At 53.2% G+C, this 12,197-nt stretch overlaps 1 protein-coding gene across 4 annotated transcripts in view; it reads left to right on the top strand.

Annotated features, from left to right (window-relative positions):
- Positions 1-10,793, top strand: part of KY (kyphoscoliosis peptidase) — a 50,573-nt gene extending 39,780 nt beyond the window's left edge. For all 4 annotated transcript variants that reach the window (XM_008009062.3, XM_008009064.3, XM_008009063.3 and 1 more), the window contains 3 exons: positions 345-533; positions 1,874-2,064; positions 6,240-10,793. In XM_008009062.3, the coding sequence (XP_008007253.1) occupies positions 345-533; positions 1,874-2,064; positions 6,240-7,135 (1,276 nt within the window). In that variant the 3' untranslated portion in view covers positions 7,136-10,793. The remainder of the gene's footprint in view (positions 1-344; positions 534-1,873; positions 2,065-6,239) is intronic.
- Positions 10,794-12,197: the final 1,404 nt, after the last annotated feature.

A 12,197-nucleotide genomic window follows, 5' to 3' on the forward strand; every position in this document is an offset into this window, starting at 1 on the left:
CCCATTTTTTCCTGCTGAAGAGCTGCTTGAGGAGCGTGTCGAGCAGGCTCTAGGGATGAACATTTCAGAAGTGATCTGAATGGTGTTGGTCTCAGGGGAGGAGCAGACAGCGGAGACTGCAGCCAGTCTGTACCGACAGGACCAGCCAGCACTGTATCTCCCTGTCCCCCATGCCCAGAGATAAAAGTCCTCAAGGCTGTTTATATGTGAGTACAAGAAGCAAGAAAAAGGATAGACAGGGAGGACTGATGGGCAGCAAACATGCCTGAAACCTGAGACCATGGACAGACTTGGAGGCAAGTCGCAGCAGGATCCTCCTCTCAGACCCCCTGTCCTGCCCCCAGGATCGCCGGAGTGCAGTGTATGACCGTGCCTGGCTACTCCAAGGGCTTCGGCTACCAGACAGGGCAGAGTTTCTCGGGGGAGTTTGACCATGCCTGGAATGCTGTGTACCTGGAGGGAAGATGGCACCTGGTGGACAGCACCTGGGGCAGCGGCCTGGTGGACACCACCACCTCCAAATTCACCTTCCTGTAAGTACTTGTCTCAGTTCTGCTGGGCGTCTGGCAGGTGGAAGTGGAGGAGGTGCCGGGTTGCATGAAGCAGCAGGTAGAGAAGGCCAAGCGGGAGGGGAAGGAGAGCCAGGAGGCCCCACGCCCACCCCTCCCTGGCTCTGAAGTGGGCTGGCTCCAGGCCAATTGTGAGGACCCACACCCTTTTGTCACCTCACCCTCCACTGACAAACACCCCCCTCTGACTCCCTGTAACTCCCTCCACCAAAGCACTGAAAGCCTGGAGCGTTTGCCCCCAGGTCACATGTGAGGAAAGGCAGGGCTAATAGCCTTCTTTAGTTGTTGGCAGGTTCCCTTCCAGACTTTGGCCATTGACCGCATTACCAGGCACAAATGCCAGAATGTTCTCTTACTACTTTGCCCAGACACCAGGCTCCTTCTCCTCTCTGGTCTGAGTGAGACCAGATCACATTTCTGAGGAAAGGGCTGTGGTTTTGGGGGAAGGGGAGCTATTGGCAGTGCAGGGTCATTGTGAGGCACAGTGGGGCGGGGGGCTGGGGTGCAGGGGACTGGAGCATTTCTATCCTCTGGAGCTCTGGCCAACCCTGGCCTTAACCTGAGGCTACATACAATATTCTTCATGGATCATGATGCTATCAGCAGCTCAGATCCCTTTTTATTCAGAAACATGAGTGTGCTCTGTCTGATTTTTGCAGCTTAAATCTTGACACTCCCACACATGGGACAAATACAAGCCATGTGCACACACATCCTACACGCAGGGCTCACGCACTCACAGATGCCCTCTTTACCACTGTTATTCTCAACACTGCTCCTCTTAGGCAGAGCAAAGCCTCCCCCGTCTCAGGAAGGGCCTCCCTGTTCTTCTCTTGATCCCCATTACTGACACCCAGAGAGTCAGCACTCCAGTCGGTCCTGGAGAGCCACAAAAGGTCCCCACCAGCACAGCTGCACAGCACAGAAACAGGCTGTGGTAGATGGAGGCAGTGAATTCAAGCGCTCTGTCTCCCTGTCTTCCCACAACCCCACTGCGTGTTCCACAGGCTATGCCTTTGACCCCTTTGAACTTCGGATTGTCTTTGAGCATGAGGGAGTCCATTTTCCCCACGACACCCTAGGGCACTGAGGGCACTATGGCTTCCCTTAGAAGCGACCTCAGACCCTGCCTTGGCTACAGTTTCTGGAAGCATCCACTGAGGAGGAGTCTCCAGTGCCCATGTTAGAGTTGGAGATGGCACCTCTTCCCATCCAGGGTGTCCACAGGACCGCTCCGGTGGGTGTGTTGGGCCCCTGCCTCCTCTACACAAAGCTGGCTGCTAATCAGTTTGTCTCTGCTCCAGCTACAATGAGTTCTACTTCCTCACCCATCCTGCACTGTTCATCGAGGACCACTTCCCAGACAACAAGAACTGGCAGCTGCTAAAACCTCCTCAATCTCTGAGGCAGTTTGAGAACAACATGTATCACAAGAGTGAATTCTACAACAAAGGGATGCTGAGTGCCCACCCGGAGACTTCCATGATCAGAACAGGTGAGCCCGGAGCAGGTGCCAGTGTGCTAGCAGCAGGGATAGAGCGTTTCGCACTGTCCTCCAGGAGCCCGCCTGAGACTGTGCTTTCAGGGCATGCCCTTCCAGGAGCATGGCCTGTGAGCTTAGCACAAAGCTCGTGTGTGCATGTGGATGTGTGGGGGCTGCTGAGGCAGCCCAGGCCATCAGGGCAGGGAAGGGCCATAGGCCACATCAGCAGGGACAGAAGCTCACTCACACTAGCACAAACCCAGAAAGGGATGTGTCTGAAGGCTGAAGGTTTCCTAGAACTTGAGGGCTGGACACACAGCCTGGCCTGTCACAGAAGCCAGGGCTGGGTGGTTTCTAGCTGGGTGAGTCTCTCTCAGCTCACATAGCAGGGAAAAGGACTGCGTCACCCCTGCTACACATAGCCTCTGGGCTCAGGTGCCCAACAGAAGCTACTGGCCTGCTGTGTTCTCTTCCCCAACTCCTGCTGGAGAGGATACATGGCCTCAGCAGAGCTGGAATCTGGGTGTTGGTGGTCCAACCAGCAAGGGTGGGGAGCAGCAGGGGTCTCCCAGGACAGGTGGGGGCAGTCCCACCCAAGACAGAGAGTTGGGGCAGACTTCCTTAGGGAGGTAGCCACTGAGCTGGGTCTTGGGAGAAGAGAATAGGCATAGTAGCTAGACAGAGATGGACATGTTTTAGGCGGCAGAGGAGAAGAGGGGACACAGTAAGCCCCCAGCCTCCAAACTCAGGCACCCCTAGATGAGGGCCAGGCTCCAGACCTCTGCCTGGCTGGCTCAGTACCCCTCCCTTCTGGAGGCGGGACCCAGCGGTTTCCAGCCCACTCCCCTGGGGCAGTATAGGATACCCAGCTTAGCCATCTCCCATGGCTGGCCTGGGCTGACATTTGCTCCCCCAACCCTCACCATGGAGCCATAGCAGCTGAGTATGTTTGCATACTCTGAGGCATATGGGGGCTACCTTGGGGGGGCCAGAACTGGTCACAAAAAAGCAGGGCCTTCCTGGAAGATTGTCTCTTATGCCTCTCCAAGGCCTTGGCACCTGATCCAGTGCTGGGCACACAGCCTGGGCACACTGCAGAGCCCTGTAAGTCAGGTCAGCCCAGCCTCCCACACCTCAGCAAAGGACTGCCTGGCAGCACTGTCTCTGCCACTGGGGACTCCATCCACCCAGGACAGGAGGTCTGAGATCACACTGACTATTAGCACAAAGTGCCTGTGGGTGGCCCGGAGCCCCTGGGGAGCTCCCACCCACACTGCAGGGCAATGGCGCAGCCGGAAGCACAGGTGCCCCCAAGTTAGTTCCAACTGACTTGTCCCTTCCACCACACAATAGCTTCCTTTGCCAGATTGCTGAGCTCTTGCATACTCTTCCATCTCCAAATACCTGGCAGCTCCTGCGGCTGAAATAACAGCCTGAAGTTGCTCACTTTGGGAATCCATTTTCTGCGCTTACAATAGATGGAGGGCTTGTTCAATGTATCACAGGCCATTGAACCATCGGAAAGAACTGACCAGGTCAAAGCAATACCAAATTGATGCCACTGAGTGGAGTTTGCCTTTTTAAGAGACATAAAAATATAAACACCAGATTCCTTAATTTATAGAAATCTAAACCTAAATATGATTCCATATATCTGATACATATTTACAGAGTATTTCTTTGTGGTAGCTAGTTATGAGTGGGGAGGGGAAGGAAGCAAAATAGGGAAACTGAGGTGAGCAGAAAGGAAGGGAAGGAAGAGGGCACCTAGATAAGGGGGTGGAAAGCTGCCGGGCTCCAGGAGAGCGCCACAGAGCAGAAAGGAGAGGTGGAGGAGGCAGGGGGACTGGAAGAGCCCGTGGGCTCCCACAGAGGTCTGCAGGGGTGACCAGTCCTTTATTTCAAGTCTTCCCAGTCATTCAACACACCTTTGACAAGAACCCTCTGGGTGAGACACCGCAACCGGGCACTAAGACATGGCAGGAAATGAAGCAGGTTGGCCCCTTCCCCACAGAGCCCACCGCCCGGCAAGGAGTTCAGACACTACACAGAAGTGCTCACGTGATTAATTACAGCAGTGGAACGTTCTCTGAAGGAGAGCCAGGGCTAGGAGAGAGCTTGCCAGGGAACTCAGCCTCAGCTGAAGGGTCCGGGTGGGCTGCTTTGCCATCGGGACATTACCACGAGGCCTTATCCAGGTTTGGGGGAAGTGGTGGGGAGGGAGGAGTGGGTGGGAGGACCCTGAGGCATGAAGGGTGTGGCCTTGGAGGATCTACGAGAGTGCTTGATACTGGCGAGGCAGGAAGAGACAGGCCTCCGCATGGGTCTCCAGCTTCAGGGCTCTGCCATGAGCCCGGGAGTAGCCAGGCAAACATTTTCAAAGGAGCCCTGGGGCTGCTCTGTGGGGTGCTGGGTGGTGCTCCACAATCAAAAGTGAATCGCAGGGGGATCTGGGCCTCACTGTGCAGGACTCACAGCCAGTTGTGAGATGGAACAGGACAGGGGCCATGCGCAGTGAGGAGCTGAGGTAGCTTCTGCCCACTGAGCTAGTTCAGAAGTGAGGGGAGAGGGGGGTTTTCACCAAGAGGAGATAACAAGTCTGTTGATCTTGGTCACTTTCCTTTGGAGGTTACCATGGGACAGATGTGGCATGCAGTGGCTGAAGGCAGTAGAGAAAGCAAGTAGACAAATAAAATAGCACTCAAGCACCAAGAGTCACACGATTTCAGTGTAACAGAAGGGGAAGCAATGGCATTGGAGTTAAGCAGTGCTCAGAGAGTGGGATGAGGGCCAGGCCTCAAAGAGTGGGGGTTACAAAGGGAGGAGAGGACTCGGAGGAAGGCGTGGAAGCCAGCAGCCTAGGTCCTCCAAGGTCTGAGGGCCCTCATTATTAGGAAGTCACTGGAAGGTGGGGGCAGAGGGAAGTTACTGGAGTGCCAGAAAGTTGAGGGGCAGAGGGGAAATGGAGGCAGTGGGTGGACATATGGGAGTGTAGGGCAGGTGCAAAGTAGGCAGTATCTGAGAAGGCTGGGACAGTTTTTGAGGTAGAACAGCTGTGAAGAAGGTAGAGGAGCTGTCTAAGCAGCCTCCCCATCATGCTGGCCCATGTGGGCTTCTCCCATTCCTGAGGTGGGAGTTGGCATGGAATGCACATTCAATGGGAAGTCTATTCAGGCCATTATCCTAGAGCCCAGGCACAGTGTCCTGCCTCCCCCACCAAGAGCCCAAGCTAGGGGAACGTTCCTGGTGATGTGGATCAGACAGCCCCTCCCTTCCTGTGCACTCAACTGTGAACAGGGCTGAGGAGGTTGCTGGGGCTGGGAGCGGATGACCGGTTTCTGAGAGAAGTAAGGCCAGGCTCTAAGAGAAGCCACTGCCCCTCCCTGTGGCCCTGGGAGCCAGGAAGGACCAGGCAGGTGGGTCCTCATAGGCTACAAAGACTAGAGAACTGACCAACTCTCCCTGAAAATCAATGACCAGGACAGATGAAGATGAAACTGCAGAGCAAAGGGAGAGACGGCGGCGGGGGGGGTGGTGTGTGGCAGTGTGGGGGTTGCAAAAGACCCTCCTGTGCACACACTGACTTTTCAGGACCCATTCCTGAAACATGGCTAAGATACACCTATGTGAGAAGCATGGGGTGGGGGAAGTGGGGATCAGGGAACTGCCCCACCCCAACCTCCTGTGCACAGTCTCAGGGAGTGAACCCATTCTCACTAGTTTTAAGGACAATGTGTTGACATGACAGCATTGACACTTAGATAGATGCTGGAGGGAGCAAGGTGAAAGCTAGACCTGAGACTTGGGGGAGAAGGTGCCCCTTCTGCCCCATGACCCCCTCTGGACACAGGCAACCTTCATCTAATGTGAATCAAATGGGCAGGATGCACACATACCACTGGGGACAAATTTTTCTAGAGGTCCCTTAGCTTTCATTTATCTCAAAGAAAACTACCTGAAGGGAGCAGGGAACCCTTCCAGCAGTGCGCTGCCACTGGCTGCTGCCACGCTCAGTGGAGTCATATTGGGTGCTTGAAATGGACTGTGGTCAAAGTATTGACACCATGGAAATAGGCAAGCACTATAAGTCAAGACGTTTTTCTCCCAGGGAGACAGTTGTTAAACATTTACCAGCGCATCAGCACATGCTGGACCCATCTCTGCTGACCTCGACTTTCTCTCCACAGTGAACGGGAAGGCCACGGTCACCATTGAGAGCTGTGCCCCAACACTGTTCATGTTCATGCTCAACGGCAAGCAAGAGCATGGGCTGCTGAGCCTCAGGAAGAATGGGATGAAGTTGGAGGTGTACCCTCCAACCATGGGCACTCACAAGCTGCAGATCTTTGCCAAGGGCAACTCCGACATCTACAGCTCAGTGCTGGAGTACACACTCAAGTGCAATTATGTGGACATGGGTGTCCAGCTGCCTGCTGAGCTTCACCAGCCCGTGGGCCCCAGCTGGTTCTCGGAGCAGATGGGCATCATGAAGCCCTCCCACCCTGACCCTATCATCCACACCAGCGATGGGCGCTGCTCCATCAGCTTCAGCGTGGAGGAGGGCATTAACGTCCTGGCTTCCCTCCACGGGGATGATGGCCCCATCACTGAGGAGACACAGCGGCGCTACATCTTCCAGCTGCACTGGGAGAAGCGGACCGAGCTGAAAGTCCAGCTGCCCCATGCCGGCAAGTTTGCCCTCAAGATCTTTGTCAAGAAGAGGCAGGAACCAGGAAACTACATCTTCGTCTTTAATTACCTCCTATGCTGTGCCAACACCAAGGTGAACTGGCCCATGTTCCCTGAGAGCTTTGGCAACTGGGGGCAGGACAATGAGCTGCTGGAGCCTCTGTCGGGTGTGCTTCCTGCCAACCGGAACATCCCATTCAAATTGAAGCTGCATGGTATTGCCAAAGTCCTGGTAAAGGGGCAGGACACATGGCCCCTGACCCTGAACCACGAGGGCTACTGGGAGGGCAGCTGCAGCACAGCTGGCTGCCAGGAAGTCTATGTCATGGTGCTGGAGAATGCCAACCACAACTTCTACTCCTACATCCTGAAATACAAAGTGAATGCCCAGTAAGGCCTGTGCCCCGGGCTTACCCTCCCAAAGGGCCAAGCCAGACCTCCCCAGGGAGGGCTCAAGGGAAGTGCAGGGAGCCCTGGACGCCACTGAGTCTGCATGAAATCCCTTCTAGGCCTCTGCCTCAGTGTCCCTCCTCTGAAACAGGAGCTGTGATCTTTGTGTTCCGAAGGCTTCACTCAGGTGTGGCTGTGACTGAGGGGACAGAAGCAGTGGCTCTTTAGAAGAAAAAGGTGCTATGTAAATCTAAGGTATTGTAAAGTGTACACCTGCATCCAGACGCCCCTTCTCGTGTTAGTGCTGCTGTTGTTGTTGTTATTGTTGTAGGGCTGATGTGGGAAAGCAGGGATATTGCCCAGGTTGACAGCTTTTCACATGATGCTTAGAGAATTATCTTCCGTGCCCAAGGGGACATGATTTGCAAGGCTGAGTTGTCCTTGAATCACAGAGCCCCTTTCAAGCAACATCACCATGCCTCTCGACAGCTCCGGGCCTCCAGGGAATCTTGGACTATCTTCTCCTCCCAGACCTGATCATCTTCCGCATCCTGCTGCTTCTTCGTTAGCTACTTCTTGTTCTTCAAGAGCCCTAGTAAAAGGGTGTGGTGAGGAATCTAGCTGACCCACAGCTGGCTGGAAGCTGATGATCTCCACCGTCCCTTAGTCAGGAATGTGACAACCAGAAAGTTGTGAGGAGACTCCAAAGCAAAGAGCAGCCCATGCCCGCTGTGGCTGTGCAGGTGGGAGGGACACTGTCGGCAGAGCTGCAGCCTGTGTCTGAGGGTGTAAGACCTCCAGCTCTGCTCTGATTGCACAGGGTAGTTAGTTCAGTCTAAGGCCTGGAGTGCGCTCCAGGCCCTCGCAGAGCCTGGGTTTCAGGCCCCTGCCCCGCCTCCACAGGGAGCCTCCAGAGGCTGGCCAGGCCCTTGGGGAGTCTTTCGGATAGCTGTGAATAAGGACCTGGCCGCAGATCAGATGAGTAGTGCAGTGCGGCAATGGGCAATGCCGAGGAGACTCACACCTTAACAGGGCTCTGCCTGCCCCCAGCGTCTCTACCAGCAAAGCCAGGGCTGGGAAGACTTCCAGCTGCACGGGAGCAGCTTTTGTGCCTGTCTCAGAGCAAACGTCCCATCCCATCTCCTTTCCTCCCTTCTCTGAGAAGACACCCCCCTCCAGTCTCACCTTGCATGGGGACAGCTCAGGGCCCTTGCTTGCTCAGGCCAGACTGAGAGGCCTCGGCTGCCCAGCTGGCCCTCAGCACCGCCTCAGGCTGCCGTTGCCATGGTAACGGAGGAAAGGCTGGCTTCAGTGAGGGCACATGAGAGGGAAAGGCGAGAGAGGCCCCACATGGCTACTGCAGAACCATCCAGGCACACAGACACACTCCCTGCCGAAGTCCTGGATTCTCCAGCTCCATGACCCCTGGCTGTCTCAGTGCCCCCCACCCCTGAGAGCCAGCACTGCCTGGTACCTCTCCCTACTGCCCCTCCTCAGGCCTCCAGGCTCAGCCACAGCCAGGGCCAGCTGGGACCCTCACAGCTTCCTCCGTGGCATTCACGCTCACATCCCTGTATCCAACAAATGTCCATGGGGTGCTTTGGTAAGTGCCAGATGCTTGGGCTACAGAGGTGAACAAAGGGGGCCTGGCCATCCAGAGCACAGGGTGAGGAAACTGCCAGGTGGCAGCAGCCTCCCCTGCCCAGGCCTGACTGAAGATCCAGGCTCCGGACACTTCTGTTCATTATCCCACGGGATCCCTCCCCTAAAAGTCCTCACTGCCACCCAGCAGGGTGGCCTAGCCCAGAGCCAGCTCACAAAGGTGCCCATCATCCAACAGAACGGGGGCATCGAGCACAAGGGGTGTCGCCCCTGGGGGGCTGAACTCTCCTAGGCTGGTCCTGCGCCCTCCGCAGTCTCTGCCACCGAGGCCACCCAGCCAGCCTTGTGTCACTCACACCTGAAAAATGCACAAAGGCCCCGGAGGCATAACAGCTATGCACCACCACAGGGAAACAAGGGGAGTTTACACCCTGAAAACAGCCTTCTTGCACACCTCTGATTTTATGGGCTGAAAGAAATGTGTTTGTTTCATCAAAATAGTAAGTGCCTTGGATGACGCATGTCACTCACTGGACCCCGCGCTGGCTGCCTCGCCTAGTCCTGCAGGAGACCCCATACCTTTTCAATATGTAATGTAATTAATCAATACATCCTGGAGCATGCAGAGAATGCCACCCAGCAAAATAGGAGCTGTCCCCAGCACCAGAGAGGGAGGCCCCGCCTCTCAAAGCACCGCAGGGCATCGGCAAGCCCCTCCCTCTCATTTAACCAGGCACCCCCTTTGTAAAGACAGCTGTAAGCGCAGTCAGAAAATCACCTGCATTTCTTTCCACTGAAGTAAAAATACATGAAATGAAATCTAATCTTCATGAATTTTTACACGCATGCTGCTCAGGGTAGACATTCGGAGTTGCATTTTGAAGGCTTTTCTTCAAATCCCCATCTTTGTTTCCCGGGCGACGAGTCCCAGTCGCCGGCGGAATGGCACGGGCGCCCCCAGGTGTCCGAAGCGCGGAGCTGCCGGCTCTGTACGGCGCGAGGCCGCTCTATCACCCGGCTTTTTACGCAGAACTTGAAAATGCTGTGGAAATGTTTATGTTAAAATCACTAGGTGCTTTCTCGTGGCTTCTCAGCGCTTCCTCATGGGTACACGGAGGACATCTTTGTCACGCACAAGCTGTGAGGGCATCCTGGGGGGCAACCTGATGTGTTGAAAAGACAAGGGATGTGATGGGACGGTTTTGCCTGGAAATCACTTCTTGAAACAGAAGCACTGGACGTAGGACTGGATGGCACAGCTGTGACTACACTCATTACTGTACCAATGAAGGATTGGAACTGATCAAACTCAGAGAGTATCTGCTTGCAATTCTCGGGATGGCAGCCCCCAGGCCACAGGGCAGAAGGGAACCGAGGGTGGAGGAGTGGTGGGCAGAGGCACTACCACCATGACTGCAGTTCACTTCTCTCCAGCTTGTTTCAGAAGTGCCACCAGCTCAGCGGGACTCCATTTTCAATCCGATTATGATTATTGTGAGTTCCCCATATGTTACATTGTCCTACCAGGACAGCCTCCTCACTGCCTGCTGAGATTAAAAGGAAATAAATAGACTAACTGAAGCATGAAGGATTTCGGCTAGACATAAAGAACTATTTCCTGTTGTTAAGCAGGAGGGACGAGTTGCCAAGAAAGTTTGTGAAATCCTCTTCTCAAAGGACTTGAAAAGGAGAAAAGTTTTCCCAGTGGTCTGAGGTTTTAGATGCCATGTTCACTAGAAGGAGTGGGTTTTCTCTTCTCTAAACCAATTAATTCCTGAGATATCCTGGTCTGTCTGCAGCAAACAGAGAGTTAACAGCATCACTACATCATTTGCTATTGGCAAAATTTTCAAAGATGGTGTGCCTCTATAGCCACCTCGGTTTATCTTAGGTCTATAATTTCTTTTCATTTGGAGTAAGTAGTCGGCAATTGAAAGAGGTGATTACTTCTCATAATGTGTGCATTGAGTTGTGTGGGCCGGTGGCTGTTAAGTATGCTTTCCCCACGTTGTTGCTGGTGTTGTTTTTCAATAAAATTTATATTCATTTTTATCCAACAATGTAATTATTGATTCATTCTTATCATGGATCTCACAAGGTGGGGAGTGGAGAGAAACAGGAAAAACACTTTCATGTTCAAAGGAAGCCTTAGAAAAAAATCAATGTCCCAGCCAGTTGAATGTGACGGTGAGATGCAAATGGAATGTCGGGTAAATAGCTATTTCACATTAAAGAAAACATAATTAGGTTAGCTTCAGCCACTCTATGGCTCACATGCCTTTGAAGAACATGAAGGCACTGTTTCTTTCATTGAATCTTGTTTAACTTGAAAATTTTAAAGTCAATCCTAATTTATTTTTATACTGGGAGAAAAAAATTTACCAAAAATGCCTATCAGCCTACTTTTCTTTTATTTTGAATGTATATAAATATGTATTTCTTGATATTCATATACATGCAGAAACTTTCCAGGGTTCACCTAAGCAGATTATTCATAAATTAGATATTTAGAGAAATACAGAAAATGAAAAATCCAGACATTTCTGAGAAGCTGCTGTAACCATGGAGACCATTCTCGTAGCTGTAGTGTGAAGGACAAAAAGAACTTGTGTTCCCAAATCTGGCTTCGTCATGTCTCTCACTGCTAGATCCACAAAAACGAGGCCCAGCATGCTTCTCCTTAGGAAGGAGACCTGACAGCATATTAAGAGGAAGTCAGAAGAAACAGTCTTCCGCACAAAAGAAGGAGTAACTCTTGAGTTATTAGAACAGTCTGAAAATGCCATCCCCAAAGCTGGAGCGGATGACCTCCAACGTCCCTTCCAGTCCGGAGAGTTTGTGATGCCATGTCTCTGTGAACAGATGCTGGCAGGCAGTGGGCCTGGGGTTGTCAGTTACAGAACATCTGAAGGGCCCTGCTGTGGAACAGCCGAAGGGCCCTGCTGTGTTAAGAGCCTGCCCCTGGAGCCCCTGGCAGACTGCACTGCTGGCTCCTCTCTTGCCTGAGGGCAAGGGGCTGGAGAAAGCCCAGCAGAGGGACCAAAGGGGAAGAACAGCCTCTGACAGGATGTTGCTTCTGTCTGATTTTGCAAGCAGAACTAAAGGAAACTGAAAGTTAACTGGGATGTCCTCTTTGGGACATCTCAGGCATCTCCGAGTCAAAAGATGCTAAACTGGAGTTACTTCCCCACCTCAAATTATTCCCAACTCCTCCTGGGTCCCCAGTTCAGTAAATGCATCCCTATCCAACCAGATAACTAACTTAGACTCATGGCAGTTACTGGTGATGAAACCCAGTCCCCTCTGGATGTGTCCCACCTCCCACCTGCTCTCCCAACTCCACCTTCTCTCCTTTCCCACGACCCGCTACAGCCCAGGTCCTCATCATCTCAGCTATACTGTCTGTGTCTTATACTTTCTATGGGGAGATGAAGCCTCTCGGCCGTATTACTGTCCACACTGGC

Source organism: Chlorocebus sabaeus, chromosome 15 (assembly GCF_047675955.1).
Source record: "Chlorocebus sabaeus isolate Y175 chromosome 15, mChlSab1.0.hap1, whole genome shotgun sequence".
Taxonomy (NCBI): Eukaryota; Metazoa; Chordata; class Mammalia; order Primates; family Cercopithecidae; genus Chlorocebus; species Chlorocebus sabaeus.